The 17,865-nt window shown below is 38.0% G+C and overlaps 3 protein-coding genes across 35 annotated transcripts in view; all 3 read right to left on the reverse strand.

Annotated features, from left to right (window-relative positions):
• The window catches only part of LOC127797210 (uncharacterized), a 67,220-nt gene extending 62,852 nt beyond the window's left edge, over positions 1 to 4,368 (reverse strand). For 6 of the 18 annotated variants that reach the window (XM_052329892.1, XM_052329882.1, XM_052329890.1 and 3 more), the window contains exons 1-2: positions 4,144 to 4,367; positions 4,006 to 4,071 (exon numbers count right to left, since the gene is read on the reverse strand). In XM_052329892.1, the coding sequence (XP_052185852.1) occupies positions 4,006 to 4,071; positions 4,144 to 4,258 (181 nt within the window). In that variant the 5' untranslated portion in view covers positions 4,259 to 4,367. The other 12 variants (XM_052329889.1, XM_052329884.1, XM_052329883.1 and 9 more) reach the window with 8 other exon arrangements.
• The window catches only part of LOC127797209 (folate synthesis bifunctional protein, mitochondrial-like), a 63,544-nt gene extending 46,369 nt beyond the window's left edge, over positions 1 to 17,175 (reverse strand). Inside the window, exons 1-6 of one of the 11 annotated variants that reach the window (XM_052329862.1) lie at positions 16,750 to 17,175; positions 16,437 to 16,536; positions 13,967 to 15,889; positions 9,607 to 13,837; positions 6,579 to 6,805; positions 5,082 to 5,675 (exon numbers count right to left, since the gene is read on the reverse strand). In XM_052329862.1, coding sequence (XP_052185822.1) covers positions 14,424 to 15,889; positions 16,437 to 16,536; positions 16,750 to 17,136 — 1,953 coding nt within the window. In that variant the 5' untranslated portion in view covers positions 17,137 to 17,175 and the 3' untranslated portion in view covers positions 5,082 to 5,675; positions 6,579 to 6,805; positions 9,607 to 13,837; positions 13,967 to 14,423. Of the gene's footprint in view, positions 1 to 5,081; positions 5,715 to 6,578; positions 6,806 to 9,606; positions 13,838 to 13,966; positions 15,890 to 16,436; positions 16,662 to 16,749 lie in introns of those variants that run through there. The other 10 variants (XM_052329860.1, XM_052329864.1, XM_052329863.1 and 7 more) reach the window with 10 other exon arrangements.
• On the reverse strand, positions 542 to 3,472 carry LOC127797214 (uncharacterized). 6 transcript variants are annotated; one of them, XM_052329897.1, is made up of 8 exons: positions 3,448 to 3,472; positions 2,716 to 3,112; positions 2,544 to 2,612; positions 2,354 to 2,457; positions 1,726 to 2,208; positions 1,339 to 1,449; positions 870 to 937; positions 542 to 747 (listed from the first exon to the last, which is right to left on the reverse strand). In XM_052329897.1, exons 5-8 carry the CDS (start codon positions 2,203 to 2,205, stop codon positions 675 to 677), a joined length of 732 nt encoding a protein of 243 aa, XP_052185857.1. In that variant the 5' UTR covers positions 2,206 to 2,208; positions 2,354 to 2,457; positions 2,544 to 2,612; positions 2,716 to 3,112; positions 3,448 to 3,472; the 3' UTR covers positions 542 to 674. The 6 variants fall into 6 exon arrangements, with proteins under 6 accessions (XP_052185857.1, XP_052185856.1, XP_052185859.1 ...); XM_052329896.1 differs by having other exon boundaries at positions 2,529 to 2,612; XM_052329899.1 differs by having other exon boundaries at positions 2,354 to 2,439; positions 2,529 to 3,112.
• Positions 17,176 to 17,865: the final 690 nt, after the last annotated feature.

Raw genomic sequence — 17,865 nt, forward strand, 5'->3', positions numbered from 1 at the left:
AAAAAAGCGAGAGAGGGAAAAGGGCAAGGGCGAAGCTATGTTTGCAGAGAGGGAAGGGGTGGGCAGCTGGCTAGTGGGCAAGAGGGAGGGTTTCCAATTTATGGGCCCCAAAATAGTCCAATATTTATGGGCCCGAGGCAACCGCCTCATTAAAGGTCCGACCCTGTGTATAGTTATGCAGGTTCTGCAAAACTTTAACCTAGTGGCATTTTTGTAACTTAAATAAGTGGCATATGTGAATATAGCTCTGATAATGTTTCTTTCTAAATTGCTCTCAAGTGTATAAAACCCTCAAATATGAATGATAATTGTTATTTTTTGTTCAATTCTCAAGCGGATGTTAAATACACTTCATACTGTGATTCTTTGTGCCCACAATTTTATCAACAAGAATCAATTCTAAAAGAAAAAGTTTGCTTTTGCTGCTCATAGGAGTTTCTGAAGATTATGAGCACATTTGAGGTTTTTCTTTGACAACATTGAACAAGGTTTCTTAGTAGGCATTAAAGGCTTAATGATCAGACTAATTGAGAGATAAGTATGCACAATACCGAAAATAATCTTTGGAATTAATGTTAGTATTCACTGTGACTGAAATTTACAACAGAACAATCTGCATAAGCAACCCAGCAGAGCTTGTTTGTCGATGTTCTATTAAATGCAACAAAAAGAAATTAGGTGGAATTGTTCTGGCCCTGCGGGTGGTGAAGAGACGAGTTGTATTCAATCCCATAAACGAGCTCGTATCTGCATTATCAGATAGGACATTTAAGTTGATACACTTGAATTTCAAGGCCAAAAAGCATTAATATGCTAATGCTAGTGTCTAGATTTGAAGTACTAAAACAAAGACAAATGAAGTGGTGAACCTGGGTTTTCTTTGTCTTGTAAGAAGAACAAGTGTGCCGAAAGCTATCATTATTGCAACTCTTATTGCCTGCACAAAGCGAGAAAGAAAATTGAAATTCTTTTACCTTCCTAACCTCTGAAAAGTAGTTTCCTTCTTCCCAGTTGGGAAACCGATAATTGAAACAAGTAGTGACTAATGACTGACTCTTTGGTATAAACATCAGCTAGAAGATATGTGATTTAATTACTTTGAACTCGCTATATTATTACCTTCTCTGTGTAGGTTGATCTTATTAACCACACAACTTACACGCATCTTATTTAATTGCATAACCGAATATACATTAGGAAACACTGGCCCCAGAATGTTATGATTAATGACACGAGGCATATAGCAATTCCAAGGATGACATGAGAGCACATTTAGTCATCACCACAACACTGAAATAAGGCTAAATATAAGAAACAAAGTTTAGTATATGACATAACTTGTCCCATTGGTCCACGAGCAGTTTCATCTTCCAGAGAACTCTCAAATGTTGATTTTCTCAACTCGGGAGAAGTTCTGCCACCTTTCTTCACCTCCTTGTGGCTTGAAAACTGCATACTATGCTGAATTAATTATGCTACCACAAGGATTACTCAATTCCAATACAAAATGTACATCTCCACCATGCGGGTTTATGTTTCATAAGATGGATTGTTAGCATAATACACTGCTGCAACTAACGAAACTTCTACTTTTATCTTATTGAATGAATCCTTGCATCTTGTAGGGGTTTCAAATTCCAACCATCTAGTATTTATCTGATTATGACCATAACAAAATATAAAAGTAGCAATAACAAACTATAAACCAGAGTAAAGTGGGGATACCTTCTCCACATTTTCTGGAAATTGACATCTCTTCTCGCTTTTATGAACCCTTTCTTGAATCCCACAGCTTCCAACTAAATCCATTATTTGTTTGCTTCCAGTTGTTATACATAATCTTTTGGCATGATCTGGAAATATCCAGGCATCATAGATTTCAGAAGAAAGATTATCATTTTCAAATAAAGCTGCTGACTTCAATTTATCCTCCGAAGATCCTAAGGTATAAATTTCATGTGAATCAGTTGCGCAAATGTCAATTGCATTCCCCTCCATAAATGTAGCACTACTTGAACCTACTTCCCTTAATGTTTTGTAAACCTGGATATGTTGCAACTCCCCAGTTAGAAAAGGGTTCTTGAGCCTTCCAGGAGTCAGTTTGCCAGGCTTATTTAGTTTTTTCAAATCTACTTCCTTGTGAGCTTCTGGTTGAACTTTATCAGAATGCAATTTTGAAGGCGATGGTTTCATTCCAGCTCTCATATCCTGTTTTTGATAAGTATATGTCTTTGAATCTCATATGGACATAAAGTAATTAACTTGCAATAGTACATGGAGAATACTTCATGGAGTACCCAAACAGATATACCTTAGCTAGACTACTTTCAAAGGCACTTATTACTTTCCTTACATTGCTAGGAGTTTTCTCAAGTGGTTCCTGCTTCTCCAGTTGATCGGCCTGCCAATTCTTCAGGATGGAGGCAACTGAAGTCTTCTCTGTAGTAGAGGGAGTATCTTGAAAATAAACATGTCTTTCAGGATCATCAAAATGGTGTGACCAGGTTCCATTTGCTCAACTCACTTACCGTGATTTATCTCACCTAGATGCACATTCCTTCTTTTTGACAACAGGCTGTAGATGAAGTCTCTTCACCTCCATCTGTATCATTCTAAAACAGGTGGTTTTGACTGTTAGGAAAGCTCGGAATGCCTTTTGAAACTTTTGATGAAATAGATATATGAATTAAGAAGGAAATGCAATTGATCCTTAACTGGAAAAATTTGTGTAACATGAAATTTTCGTTCGTGTTTCCCAACATCATGTTTTGAATTGGACAATATGCCAGCATGAGCAGATAGATCTCTATTGCTCACCACCTCATTGTGTGTCCCACATTTCGTGAATCTTGAGAAGATATACCGCTCAACATCAAGGCCTTTTCAGTAGAAGTGCAACAGAAGAGTTTCTTGAAAATTAAAACCATTTTTTGTTACTTTTTCCTTCCATTTTCCCTTATTTTGTAAATTTAAGTAGCATGATCAAACCTGAGACCTCAATGTTTGCAAATGAAGAAGACACGAGAATACCACCAGCAGAACTAGCCATCTCTGAACATCTAAGACCAGTACTAAGCGGTTCATCATATTTCTTCTTCATTGCAGATTCTCTCTACAAACACATAAAAATATCCCTCAAATAGTAAACCAATAAATCCCAACAACATGGTGACCAAAAGAAGAATAAAAAGGAGTTCCAAACTTTAAAAATCGTTAACTTGGGCCATCAAAGCCAGTTACCAAAAGTGAGGTTCCATGCCTCTTAATCCATTCCATAAAAGGTTACCGAGAGTGACGTTATTAACCAACCCAACGAAAATGCATTTGCAATATTGGTTCTAGGGATATTAAACCATTAATATGTTATTTACTATATAAAATTTTCTTGTATCTTGCAAAACCAACTCCTTAAATGAAGGAACAAGGAATAGGAAAGGGAAACTGTACCGTGCTACGAATCCGATTGCGCTCTTCTTCGCTGAGGACAAACTGCATATTCATATGCACGTGTCCCCCTCCTTCAAGGGGAATAAAATCATCCCGGGAAACTTTTTCCAGAACCAACAAGGTTTGAACAACTGTTAGGCCACAAGATTAGCTCCATTAGCCTAATTTGTGATAGAAAAACCAATAAACATCACAGATAAATTCAAATTTTGCCACTTAAAAATTAAACAGTATGTTCAACCTCTGTGTGACACTTCGTTCCCCTCAACATCCCAAAGTGTAATAGTCACATTGTCACGAAGGGTTGTCAACGGGCTGTACTAAAATCAACATCAACAGAACCTGGTTACCAAGACCATAAGTAACGGTGATATAAGTTGGAAAGAAATTGAGAATCATTACAAAGAGAATTCGCCCTTGTCCCATGTTTGATATTCTCTTTTCCCCATGGAAACTGCATTTCACAACCAGAAGAAAGAAACCCCATCAAATTCCAGCTAACTCCACACATTCAAATCTTGAACGAAGGAAATAGAAGTACAGCAATTACCCACTTACCCTTCACTAAAAGTGATGAAGATGGAAGATCCTTGAAGTCCAGAACTGGAAGGAGATTGAATACAACTTTTAAAAGTTATGACAGTAAAGGAAGTGTTGTTGGGTGAAAGTTAAATATAGGAGGGAAGCTGTTTATACCTGAAACATGGATGGCGCCTGGCATTGAAGGTGGAACTCTGTATGGAAGCCAACCAAACCCAAGATTTGAATTGAAGAGCCAGTTACTGAAAGACAATAAGGTTGGTATCAACATGAATAACGGCAAGGTGATGGGCAATTTGGAAGGTATGCACGCTGTACTTTTGCGGGTGTGCCTGAGAAAACCGAGGAAGGATTGGGTGGAAGAATGTGGATGTAGGTGGCCTTCAAAGAGGTAGAGTTCGGGGTGGGGTCCATCAAGTTTCAAACCATATATTAACCACCTCAAATTCCCGGAAGACAAACTTCTATTTTTGTCCATATTTGCTTACTTTTTTCAAACACATGGTACCCAAAATAAGATTGGGATAATATAATCTGTGATTTGGGTTGTGGTCCAACGTTAGTCTTGGTATGGGAGCAATTTGCTTAATCCCACTCTTATATTAATTGGAGGGGGCTTTTAAGTCTTAAACCACCGTTATTTAACATAATTGTTTCAATTACATTTATATAATCATATATTTTGTGACATAAATTGAAAAATAACATTTTAATGAAATTTAGTATCCACCCAAAGAATTGGGCTTTCTAATCAAAATTTTGGAATCGTATTAGAGTTGTGTATAATTATAATATTAAATCAATAGTAACTTAATAACTAGAAAGAAAAGGTTGCGCTGTAGAATTAAATTGGTTAGAGTATCACAGTGACTAAAGAAACTAAGTTACCATTTCACAAAAAACATTACTAAGGGTTCTACCCAATAGAGCGTGTGGATAGCCTGATGAATATTTCCTAAAAGGGGTCCGTGGGTGAAGGCACTGCAAGCCAACACAAAGGGGTGGCCAGGTGTCTCAAGCCCCTCGATGGCCTGTTAGTGTCCTTTGACCATGGGGTTTCCCTTTCTTTCTAACCAAGAGAAGAACACTAATAATAAAGCCAATGATTTCAAGTTAAGATTGATCTTACAACTCACTGAAAGAACCATAGGTAAACCCCTCTAAAACGAATCCTTCTCTCTGAGCAAGGATCAAAGTAAGTTCATCGTCAATTAGAGACAGGTACATAATGTCCAAAAACATGTACCTAAAGCCAAAATCATTTAAATGGCAGGTCAAGCTATTGAAGTACACAATTTCTGAAATCCTGACCTTCCGCAGCCTCAATAGAGGAGGGCAATATTCTAGTAATCTCACCGATTAAGGAAATACAACAGAAATCAGATGCTTGGGATGGATTCCGCATGCATAAATTGTTCAAGAATGGCCTTTTCTTCGTTGATGGGCTTTTCCGCTTCATAATCCTTGGGTTTCACTTTTTTCCTTTCCTCCAATATCCACTTGAATAGTTCGCGCTGCTGATCCTCGGGAATGGGCTGGTGCACCTTCACACGTTCAGTGGTTGAAGGAGAGAGGACTGCTTCCTCAGGAGTCGGTGTAGTCACAATTGGAGTGGAGGGAATGTTGGCTGCAGCTTTGCTAACCTCTTCAGCTGTAATCTTTCTTTCTCGGCTTCATGAATATGTAGGCTGGAGACCACCAATGAAGGTAGGTTAGTTGTCCGGAGACTGTCAAGAGATGAGTTTAAAGTTTCAATCTTTTTTTTTTCTTTTTTCCTGAAGTTTGCAATAAGTGACTGAAAGGATGATGCTGAGAACGAAATACAGGCTGACAACATTATAGGGAGCATACTCCTAAATCTCATAATAATCTCTTCCCTAGTATTAACAATGTGCTCATTGTGTCTTTGTCTAACATAAAAAATTTGGAGAACAAGAAAAGTTCATAATATATCATATCACTGGGAGATTTAATCACTAACCAGCTCAGTGAGGAGGCAACTTATAGCAAAAGAATCAGTTTCAGATCGTAATGCAGATAAACTGTCAAGCAGATATCATTTCTCTATTGAATTCTGAAGAAAGTGCAGATCTTGATTGCTTTAATAATCCTTTTAGTCAGATAAAGTTGGTATTTCTCAGAAATAAAATATTTCACATACTAGCTGCACAAAGTCAAATTAAGGTCTACTGATGGAATTATTACAGTAAACCAGCAATAATATTTGCTCAAATGCACAATGCAACTTTGACTAACAAAAATTTTCAAAAATTAGTCAAACTATGGTTTGATCAATTGAAGACGAATTACCAGCAAGAGACAACACTATCTGTTACTAGAGTGGATATAGCCACTTCTTGAATTTTGTTAGCAGGACTGGATTTCAGATAAAGACAATGTGATGATATGAAGTTATTGAATCAAAACATGTTGGCACGTCTAAGATAGATTTGATTGTGTTAAAACAGCAAAAGTTGAGTTCCTCCATCTATCCAGGAACTTTAAATGATTAGTTTGTTTGAACCACATTACAATAGCAACACCAGTTTATGTTCAAAATTGCTATTTCTGCCTGTATTTGATGGTCATACCTATTAAATTAAGATTCCAGAGTTAAATGCTCCAAATATTGCTTTACAAAAAGCAGCACCCAGCCATCACTCATCGGCTACCACTTTGAATTTATACTGCCCAAAGTTTACCAAAATTGAAGGGAATGACAAGATGCATCTCTAATAGCTGCTTGGGTTGGTAAGGATCATTATGCAACTCCAAGTTCATTATGAAGACTGGATTGACCATCTTAATTCCTGATAACCTGCTCAAAAACAATCTAATAAAAGAACTAGATTTCACCAAATTCATAGTTTCAGTTCAAATAAATAGCATTCTGAATTAGACTCCTGCAGAAAAAAAATACATAGAAGATTTAAATAAATAGAAAGAAAGGAAGAAGAAAAAATATAGAGAAAAATATTTCATAGTCAGGATAGGCCAAAGGTAAAGTTTTGGGCTAACAGTAGGTATGGACATAGTTGCCTGTGTGAAGTTTTTCCATATCTCTTTTTGAGTTGACCGGAGATAAAAATGTTTATGTGGAGTACTTTATTCCTTTTATAATCCAAAAAAAGGGAAGAAATTGGGGGAAAAAATACACAAAAAGAAAGTAAGAAGGAAACAAACACAAAAATATTTCAGAGTCAGGGTAGGATCAAAGGTTTAGTTTTGGCCTAACAGCTGGTATGGGCATGGGTGCCTTTGCCAGGTTTTGTATATCTTTGTGGGTTGACCAGGGATAAAAATGCTTATGTGGAGGATTTCTATTCCTTTTATCAAGAGGGCATTGTTTGGTGATCACATACTTTAGGAATCATCTTCCTGATTGGAATATTAATACCTCACAACTTTTACTGGTTTATTTCATGATTAGCGCTATTGCTTGGTCTTATTATGATGTGTTGTGTGATGGTGGGGAGAGATGCATTCCCAGGAAGGTTGAATGGAGATTAAGCGTCTCACATGCAATCTTCTTTACACAGACTACTCATATGGCTCCAATCTCACAATTGATAATCTGAGGAAGAGTAGGCCTTTTGAGTTCACTGGTGCTTCATTACAAGAAGTTTGGGGAATCAGAAGATTACCTTATCCTACATTGTTCAGTTTAGTTCTGCATCACAAGTGTTGCCCCACCTTTGCTTTGTTTGGACTTAGTTGAGTGGCTCCAGATTTAGTTTCAGGTATTTTACACTCTTCATTATATAATTGTCCAAGGAGGAGCCATAGAAGAGAAGCATTTGGAATTTCACTCCACTACATGTAATGCAGAGCATTTGGCTAGAAAGGAATAGAAGAGCTTTAGCGGCTAAGAGCCCAACACATTTTCTCAAGGGACCTCTTGTTGGAAGCAAATTTCATCTTTTTATCTACCCTCTTCTGCCCTGTTTATAGATGAGTTTTTTTTTTTTTAACCTAATTTGTCCTCTTTCGGCACTTTTCTTTTAATATTATTTACCTATCAAAAATTTAATCCTTCTATCAATCTCTTCCCCATTCCTCTACAACTTTGACATCAAAATGAGCAGATAGCGCCCAAACCTAAATTCACATTATATTTGGACAGACTTGGAGAGAGGAAAGAACTTGTGACAAAAAAGCTTAACGAAAACATAGTTCTAAGCCCCGAAGAAAACACAATTCACAGCTTAGGCAACTGCAGTTCTGAGAAAAATACCTGAGAACAGTGTTCTAAAAAGCGTTAGGCGCTAGTCGGGCGCCAAGCTAGGGCCTAGCGCCTAGGGCGCCTAGGCGGAGCCTAGAAAACTGTTATTTTTTTTTATTTTTTAAATTTTATAATGTAATTTGATGTTATTTTTAATTAAATCAAAGTTGAAAAGCATTAATAATGCAACATAAACCAATAATAAAAACATCAATATACTATAAGCAAGTAGCAGATTTTTTGCAAATATTATAGAATATATATAATTAATAATAAAAATTAAATATAAATCTAATAATTATATATAAATAGAAAAGAAAATGAAATAAAATAAAAAATAAAAAACATAAAAAACAAACCAGAAACGCAGCAAAAACGCACAACCCACAGAGAGAGAGAGAGAGGTTACGAGTCGACGGAGATGGAGCTTGCCGCGGCGGAGATGGAGCTCGATGGCGAGGACGGGGGCGGGGGCGACGACGCTGAGGCAACGAGGACGAGGAGGACGCGACAGATAAGAGGCGGTGACGATGAAGCTTGGCGACGAGGATGGAGCTGGACGCAGCAACGACGGTGAGCTACTGGCGGGCCGATGAAGCTTGGCGACGTTGAGGTAGCAGCGTTGAGGTGAGAAGAGAGTGAAGAGGGGAAAACGCTAACAGGTTCGATTTATGATTTAGCAAAAAAAGCCCTAAAAAGCCCTAGGCGCGCTGGCCGACTAGGCGCCGCCTGGGCCGCCTGGGCGCCCAAGCCGGACGTTTACTCGGGCCGGCGCCTAGGAGGCCCGACTAGGGCAATTTCGGGGCGGCCAGCGGCCGCCTAGTGGCTAGGCGGGCGCCTAGCCCGATTTTTAGAACACTGCCTGAGAATACTCGTGACAAAGTCTTCCCTTAACCCATCCTTAACCTTTATTGAGAGCAAGCCCAATACAAGATATTAATAGACATGATTCTTTGTATAGGCCTGATGACTCTCCATAAAATCTACAGAGCTTTGAAAAAAAAAAATTAATGCACATTGATGGGTGAACCGGACAGCAGAAAAATATTTCAGTCATCAGTTTGTGGCATGTATTTCATCAAAACTCTCTCTTCAAACATAACGTACTTGATTGAAACACTACCTTCATCACCAATCTAAGAACAAGCTAAAACCCTGTCTCAGAGTCAATACATCAAACACATAATATACCAAATTGCATCCACCATCTACTAACCTTAAAAAACGCATAAAACCAGAATTTCAGTTTCAACGCAACAATAATAAAATCAAATGCCCAGTTTTCATTTTTATCTTATGATGTAAACCCGACAGGGATTTCCATTCTCATGTGTATGCAAATGTATACGCAAATGCATAATGTATACATCAATCCAGAGAGAGAGAGAGAGAGAGACCTCCAAGGGCAAGATTCAAAATGATGAGAACACGCCAAATGGCTTTCGATCGGCGAGCGAGGAATCCTTGTGGAAGGGGCCGTGGAGGTGGAAGCGGAGACGCGGGAACTTCGATCTTTCTCATTCTGATTGGGCATCTCACTTAATAGGCCTTGTGCTTGTTTATCTGTTAGTTGCTGATTACTGATTAGCCTTGGCCCTTGGCTTTTATCCTCCTTTCTCTCCAATCTCCACATCCAAAACACTGTCCTCGTTCCAGCTATCAGAGATAATGTTTTTCAATTCAAATGATCCTCGTTTCTCTGATCTCTCAGTGATATTTATACTCGGAGCAAGAGGGGGTTTGAACAACTTCTCTGATTGGGATAAAATATTTAATGCAATTTTGATATAGCGGATCATCAATTATATGTTGTTATATATATATAAATTGAGTAAATTGCATTGTTAAATTTTGAAAATTGTATTTTATAATACATTATTTATTATATTTTAGTTTTTATTGTTGTCAAAGATACAATAATAAGAATTTATAATGCAGGAATGCTAGAATTGCGACAGAACAAGGAGGACAACCAGCAAGTGTCTACTTGTGGAAGTGTGCGTCTAGTAGATCTGGTCTCCGATTATCTGACCGAGGTCTAAAATAGGCCCTTAGGAGTATTTTCGATAGCGGGTTAATCCTTCTGGAAGTAGTCTCCTATGTGTTCAAGGTTAATTGCACTCACAAAAATAAGTCAGAAGGCATGCGGTGATTCCTCACCTGCGTATGCCATCCGATGCTTAAGTCAATGCGTGCAGGAGAATAGTTGTAATAAATAACGAATGTCATTAATGAATATATAAAGATGTACCTTTCCTGGCAAGAGAGGGTCTAGTCATAATACTTTTACCAAGTGTTAGAGGTGAACCTGCATATTAGGAGCACTCGAATGGGTTTGAAGAATCCTCCCGGAAGACTGAACAATCTAGGGAGTTCTCTAGGAGATGATGGGCCTTACGGCAAGCTGCCGAAGCAGGTTCTTGGCCTCTAAATGGCCTATCCGGATAGAGTTTCGGGTTGTCAAATGATGCTTGCAAGCGTTATTTATTATTTTAGGAATTTTCATAATATTTTCGCAAGGGATTATTCCCCATTGAAGATTAAGAGTCAATGTAATGTGGGAGAGGGTGGGAGAGGGATCGCGCATAGGTTAATTGACAAGATGAGACTTTAGGGGAAGCCATGTGGCCTAGCCAAAAGGACCCACATGACTTTACATGCTTGAAGTAAATAAGTTTGAAAATTTTTAAAGTGCAATTGTAATTTCAGAAAATAGCAACAGATTTACGCACATAATAACTATAACATCCCGCTTTCTCGAACGTGTCATATCTTAGGACAATTTTGAGATAATAATTTTTTTTTTCAATACTAACGCAAACCATACCATTCTTCATATCTATCCCAAAATTTACATCTATCTTGAAAGAGAATCATCATAAATATCAAATGTGGAAGCTAAGAATCGAACCTAATATTACAATCACCATAGTTCAGATAATACATCAATGTCAGAATGTTAAGTAGCAAAAACTTAAATACATCAATTTCAATATCTTATTCATAGATCATCGTGCATTTGCTAAGTGCCGTCACATGCATCTTCCTTATCAACTTCTGCTACAACAATATCTGGAACGTTTGCATGTTCCAAGGGCAAAGCCCAGGTTAGATAATGAATCATCTAAGTAAGGGAACAATAACTATATTTCGTGCATGGATGCAAAATATTTTTTCTATTTTATTTTGGTTTGAGCTGACCGTACCTCAATGCTACTCCCAATTTTTACGGCTTCCTGCAATGTGCCGAGGTGTATGGGTGCACCCTTGGAAGAGCAGCGGTCCTGGCCTGTACTCTCAAACCCTTATGTGAATGTGTAATCAATAATATCATCGTGTACATATGTATATTTCATCAATACATGTAATGTAATTTATATGACATACTCACATGACAACATGATAAACCATTTACTTAAAATCAGGTTTTTTGGGTTGAACCACTCCTTCTCAAACTTATCGAGCTACCTCGATATTCGTGTCTTTTCTCAAAATACGTGTCAACCTCAAAAAATCAGCGAATCTCCAAATCCTATAGCCAAAGATTCTCCTAATCAATAAATATTCCACCAAATCAATATTTTGGATTTTTTCCATATTTATCCTTAATTTTCTAATTTTCTTTATTTTTCTCCAAAATAATTCAAAATTAAATACTTCCACAACGTTTTTCTCCAATTTTTCTCTGTGAAAATTCATAAGATCATGTTCCTACTTTTATGAAATTTTTCTCAAATTTCTCCTATTTTTTCTATTTTCCTTGAACCTCATTTCTCTTAAAATAAAAACTCCTCAACACTTTTTTTTCCAAAAATCTTATTCCTATTTATTGAAAATTTTTCAATTTTTTTTCCTTTGTTTTTTATTTATTTTTTCTTCAGAAACCCTTACCTCAAGCGCCTAGCGCACGTGCAATCCACGCGTCTTCTTCGGCGAGCCTCCTCGTCGCTGGCGAGTACCCGGCCTCTTTTTTCTTCCGATTTCTTTTTGCTTCTTGGTCTCCTCAACCTCCCAAACACGATGGCACGTCTTATAACTTGAATCAACCGGCTGAACATCCCCAAATGGTCGATTATAGTTGTGGCGCTAGCAACTTGGCCGATTTTTCGGCAACCCTTGAAAGCCCCTCCAAATTGCTTAAAAAACCCACCAAATTTACCAGAATTGATCCTTATGGCCTCAGGATTAAAAGCCTTTTAACCATTCCTCTCGATTCTTCCCAAAATCGACGATCTACAAGCCCAAATTTTTTTACAAAATTTAGCCATAACCTGGCTATTTATAGCCGTTTCCAGCCAATTTTTTGACCAATCAGGTCGCCCCGAGTTGCCCGACCTACCCCTCAAGCCATAATGACCATTCCACCACCGAAAACGGCGATGGGGCGCCATTAGCCGATAGTCAACCATTCTTCCAGGTTTTCTTCCATGTTTTGGGCATCAAGTTGCTATTTGGTCCTTCTTCTTTCACTTCCTATCACTTTGGCCCCTTGCCCTCAAGTCCTTAGGTTTTTTTGAAAATTATTCTTAGCCTATTTACTATGAAAAATTACACTTTTACCCCAAAATAATTACACTTAAACCCCAAATTTACATTTAATCACGAATCCTTTTGTTTTTTCCCCGAAACCATGTAAAGGGTTGTTCCTCACATAAAATCGGAACCCCTTCAGACTTTTGTTGACTTCTCGGAAGTCTCTTACGATAATTTGAATTTTTCAGCCTGAAATTTAGCTGTACTGAAAACTGTCTCCAATTTGGTTTCTTTCAGTATAAAAAATCCTACTTTAAATCACTTGCCATAGATATGCCTTTCTTTTTGGATGTTTATATCCTAGGTGTTTCCTTTCATCGATTCGACTGACCAAAGTTGACAATCTGTCTCATAAATTTTTAAATACGACTATTCTAACATTATGAAATAATGAAATATGTTATATTATTCATTTCAAATATGTGGTCTTACAATAACAGACATATCAACCCCAACACTTTTTCACATTTCACTGTCCAATGCTTGGCGACGATCAACATCGACTTCATTCCATCACTCTCCACATTCATCTTTGAATTTGAGATTCTCATTGTTAATTATTGTAGCAATCCTCAAAATCCCTTTCAAAGCACCACATATACATCCAAGTACTCTTGCACCAACAAATTATGTTCTTCAATCACCCTTGATAAATTTTTGTCATATATATATGTACATATATATCATGTCGGTCCCCTTCCCCCCTTCTTTCTCTCTCAATGCTCTTTGCATGTACATGAATATAGATGTTGTTTAAATTAACTATCAAAATATAAATGTGTAGAAAGGTGTTTTTCTTAGATATTGTTTATCATTTAGAATAAAGATTATTCTTAGAGTCAGCCAAAGAATATATCGATAGATCAAAGCTGATAATAAACAAGAGAATGCCTAAATCAACAAAAAATTGAGCAAGTACAAGCTTTTAATCACCAACTAAATAAGCTCTAGCAAATGCAAGCAAATAATGGATGTTTTAGGATTAACAAACAAGCACACATAGCGGTCGTATGGGAAATGGAGACTAATTGAATTAGCATTTGTCTCCTAAATAAGGGTGAGGGAAAATTCGAAAGGGATTGTAGCCAATATGTCCTGCCAAATTGGAAAGCAACACAAAGACACAACATATAGAGAAAATAGTCAATATTATGAGTTCAAAGGGAAAACACGAGAATATAACAAGAAAAAAAATCACAAGAAATAGAGTTTGAAAGTACGTACAAAACTTGATCAGCTTGATACCCAAGCTTTGGTGCTAAAAGGCCCTCTTCATCTTCATCTTCATCTTCAATCATGTTATCATGGATCAAACCCTTGCTAAAAGCAAAAGCATAGCTGCCACCAGAATTGAATCCACACCATCTAGAAGAAGTAACCATAAAAGCTCCTGAGAAAACTGTACTCAAAGTCAATTATTTTGCCAAGAAATTTCTATTTTCTCTCACAAGAAATGTTGATCTTCAGACTCCTGGAAATCAACATCATTCGCGCTTCTCCATCACCACTCTTGTTCAATCCTCATCCTCTTTACGTCCTTTGAATTCCAAAGTTGCTTTAGTACGAGACTAGGTAGTTTCTTGAAGCATTTCCATACTAATGGCTCACACTTCCCTCATCTTTGGCCCATTATGAATGGGAGACCTGGAGTGAGGTCAGAGAGAAATAAGTTTCCTTCTAATCACACAAGCGGTCTCCTCCATTTCAGCATAGCATCACAAACCTTCATAGCATCAAGGTTATATCGAACATTGTGTACTCTGACAATATTTGCACCACTCAAAACTGCAGCTGTTGCAGATGCAATAGTTGCTACATCCCTATCAACTGCAGCAGGTTGACCACAAATATCACCTAAAAATCTCTTTCTGGAAGGTCCTATCAAAATAGGAGCATGAGATAAACCTAAGCTCTTCCTTGCAATCTCTGCTCGAATGGTCGATAAACCTGTGAGAATTTCCAAATTATGTTCAGTTTTTTTTGAGAATCCAATACCTGGGTCAATAATAATCCTCCAAGCTGGGATTCCTGACAATTCGGCATCTCTAACTCGTAAATGTAACTCAGAACCAACCTGTTTGCAAACATCATCATATTGCAGATTTTCACTGTTTTGCATAGTGGATGGATCTCCCCTCATGTGCATTGCAACATAAGGTACCTTAAGGCTTGCAATGACACTATGCATTTTAGAGTCTAGCTGTCCACCAGACACATCATTTATAAGATGAGCCCCTTTGTTGACAGCTTCTGAAGCAACCGTCGAATAAAAAGTGTCGACAGATAAAAGTTTTCCTTCAGCCTCAGGCATCTTCAGAATAGCTTCTAGGATAGGGATTAACCTATCCAATTCTTCCTCATCAGAAATCCTAGATGCCATTGGTCGTGTGGATTGTGCACCAAGATCAATTATATCTGCACCCTCGGAAATCATCAAACGGGCTTGAGAAACTGCCGCCTCCACTGACTGAAACCTACCTCCATCACTGAAACTATCTGGGGTTAGATTAAGAATACCCATGATAGAGGTTCTTGCCCTCCAATCCCATAGTCGGTTTCCCACAGGCAAGACCCTTTTTAATCCATCCTTGCCAATAAGGGATTCACCACCAAGTTTCTCCCATGATTCAAAAAGCCCACCAACATGGGCTGACAAACCATGCCAACATGCGACAGTTTCGTTGTCAATAGATGATCCAAGCAAATCCATCAATGGAGCCATTACAAATGGTCTCTCCCAAATTCTTTCATGGGGTACTGTAAGAATCTCTGAGTGAATTCTAAATTTCCCATAGAACAATATGTCCAAGTCAATTGGTCTTGGGCCATACCTTATCCCGCCAGTACGCCCTAAGTCCTTTTCAATTTTCTTAAGCACTCCTAATAGTTCATGAGGCCCAAGTCTAGTAGCACCTCGAATGGCAGAGTTGAGGAAATGAGGCTGATCTATCACATAAGCAGGCTCTGTCTCATATAAGCAGGCATGCCTTGTAATTTTTATGCCTGATTGCTTCATTAACCGCAACGCTTCATGAAAATTATGAAGTCTGTCACCCACATTGCTTCCTAAAGCTATTGCAACTTCCTGCTCTTGTAAATGAACTTCCACCGAGGTATCTGAGGACGAATGGAATAAAGAAAGGCATGCTGCCACAAAGAAGACAAGAGACAGGCAGGCATCAAGATAGTTGCAAAACCATCTAACAATATTTCACACATATGAACACAAGTGTGCAGTTAGGCATTTAAAAACTTTTCTTCCATGAAACTATTTTCTAATGAAAAATTAAAGACATGAAGTTCAACCCTTCAATGACATCACCCCCAAACACAATTAATCCTTTAACTCTAATATATGTGCAACAATTTTTACGGTCATTTCTAAGATATAATTCTGTTTGGAGGATAGATTCACCACACAACCATCAACCTCATGTTTCTCAGAACATGAAAACTCAACTGAGCAGATTCACCACACAACCATCAACCTCATGTTTCTCAGAACTTGAAAACTCAACTGAGCACACTAAAGCCTGGTCCCACAAAATTTACACAACAATATGAGCCCTTAAACAGAAAATGGATATAATTTCTAATTCTAATGGCATTCAAAAATAATATAAATCAACAAAGGTCAGATCCTATAATAATTACATTTAACATATGGGACAACAAGCAAGAAAGTGGAGATCACCTCTAACAGATTTCCTGGAAGCAACTCCAAACCCAAATTTGATGGGCGCTAGCTGTTTGAAGATGTTCATGTTAGGGCCGACCTTCAACCGACGACAATCCTGAAAGTCAGATTCTTTCCAGATTATGACAATTATAAGAGTATGCTGATGCAGTGCTTTACATCTCAAGAAACAGATGCATCGGTTGGAAGAACTCTATGAAATGGAAGAAACCCCGTGGTCTTCTGCATTGAAAAAGTCTGCTGAAATAATACAATCAACTGAATTGCATTTTGGGTTTGAGGCTAGATGCCCGGAACAAGGTATATGTACCTGAGATTTTGGGGCCCGGCGAAATGTAAAAATGGCCGCCGAATCTGATGAGCCAATCGGCAATTGAGAGGTAGCGAGCCACCAGCGACAGCGAGCGACGGAGCAAGAGGCAAGAGTGGCGTGCCACCAGCCACGAGGGCGAGCCGGCGAGGGTGCGAAACTGTGACCGTGCGACGAAGTGACGGAGCGAGAGAGAGGCAGTGAGCGGCGGAGAGCGAGCCACCGGCCGAGCCGGCGAGGGCGAAGGGCGAAGGGCGACGGAGCAGCGAGAGGAGAGAGAGGCAGCGAGCGACGGAGCAACGAGAGGCGAGAGCGAGGGGCGAGCCGCCGACGGCGAGGGCGAGGGCGACGAGGCGAGTGTGCCTTACAAAGAGGAGGGTTTTCCATTCTTGGGCCTCCACATAATATTGTGGGCCCTGAGGCAACCGGGCTTCATGAAAAGTCCGACCTTGTGTATAGTTATGTGGGTTTTATAAAATCTTAGCCTAGTGACATTTTGTAAATTAAATGAAATGCATATGTGAATATTTTTCTGATAATGTTTCTTTTTAAATTGCACACAATGTCTTTTAAATTTTACTAAATTATTTATGTACGTGTCACGGTATAAATATTATACTAATATTCTGATAAAATAATTTATTAAAAAATTATGTAATCTTATAAAATGTTAATTTATATAGTAGACGTAATTTATATAATCAAATATATGTTGAATTATAAAAATAATTCACATAATTTTTGAAAATCAATAATACTTTACATGTCTTTACCAAATATTAGAGTGGTGGGTGCAATTTATTATTATATATATAAAATAAAAAATAATTATTTAACCTAAAAAATAGTTTTATCTCTCTTCGTCTGTTTCAGGTGCTGAGTTTAGAAAAAGCCCCAATCTCTAAGCTCTCTGCCAATGGCATATGTCTGTTTCACACAATTCCTTTTATTACCAAGGTTCCTTTCTTTGTTATTTGTTTTCTTTTGTTAGCTATCTTTATATTTGTAGTGTGTGTGTGTGTGTTTATATATATATATTTATAATCATAGAGCTTGAAAATGAAAGAAAAAAAAATTAATGTTGCATATTTCTGGAGAATTCGATTTTTTTTTAGG

The sequence above is a fragment of the Diospyros lotus genome, chromosome 3 (genome assembly GCF_014633365.1).
Source record: "Diospyros lotus cultivar Yz01 chromosome 3, ASM1463336v1, whole genome shotgun sequence".
NCBI classification, from domain to species: Eukaryota; Viridiplantae; Streptophyta; class Magnoliopsida; order Ericales; family Ebenaceae; genus Diospyros; species Diospyros lotus.

Coding starts and splice junctions, on each gene's coding strand:
- LOC127797214 (XM_052329897.1), bottom strand. CDS start 2,205: ATGAGAGCTGGAATGAAACCATCGCCTTCAAAATTGCATTCTGATAAA. Junction 1,450..1,725: donor TTCCAGAAAATGTGGAGAAG/GTATCCCCACTT, acceptor CATAGTATGCAG/TTTTCAAGCCACAAGGAGGT. Junction 748..869: donor ACAAGACAAAGAAAACCCAG/GTTCACCACTTC, acceptor CTGATAATGCAG/ATACGAGCTCGTTTATGGGA.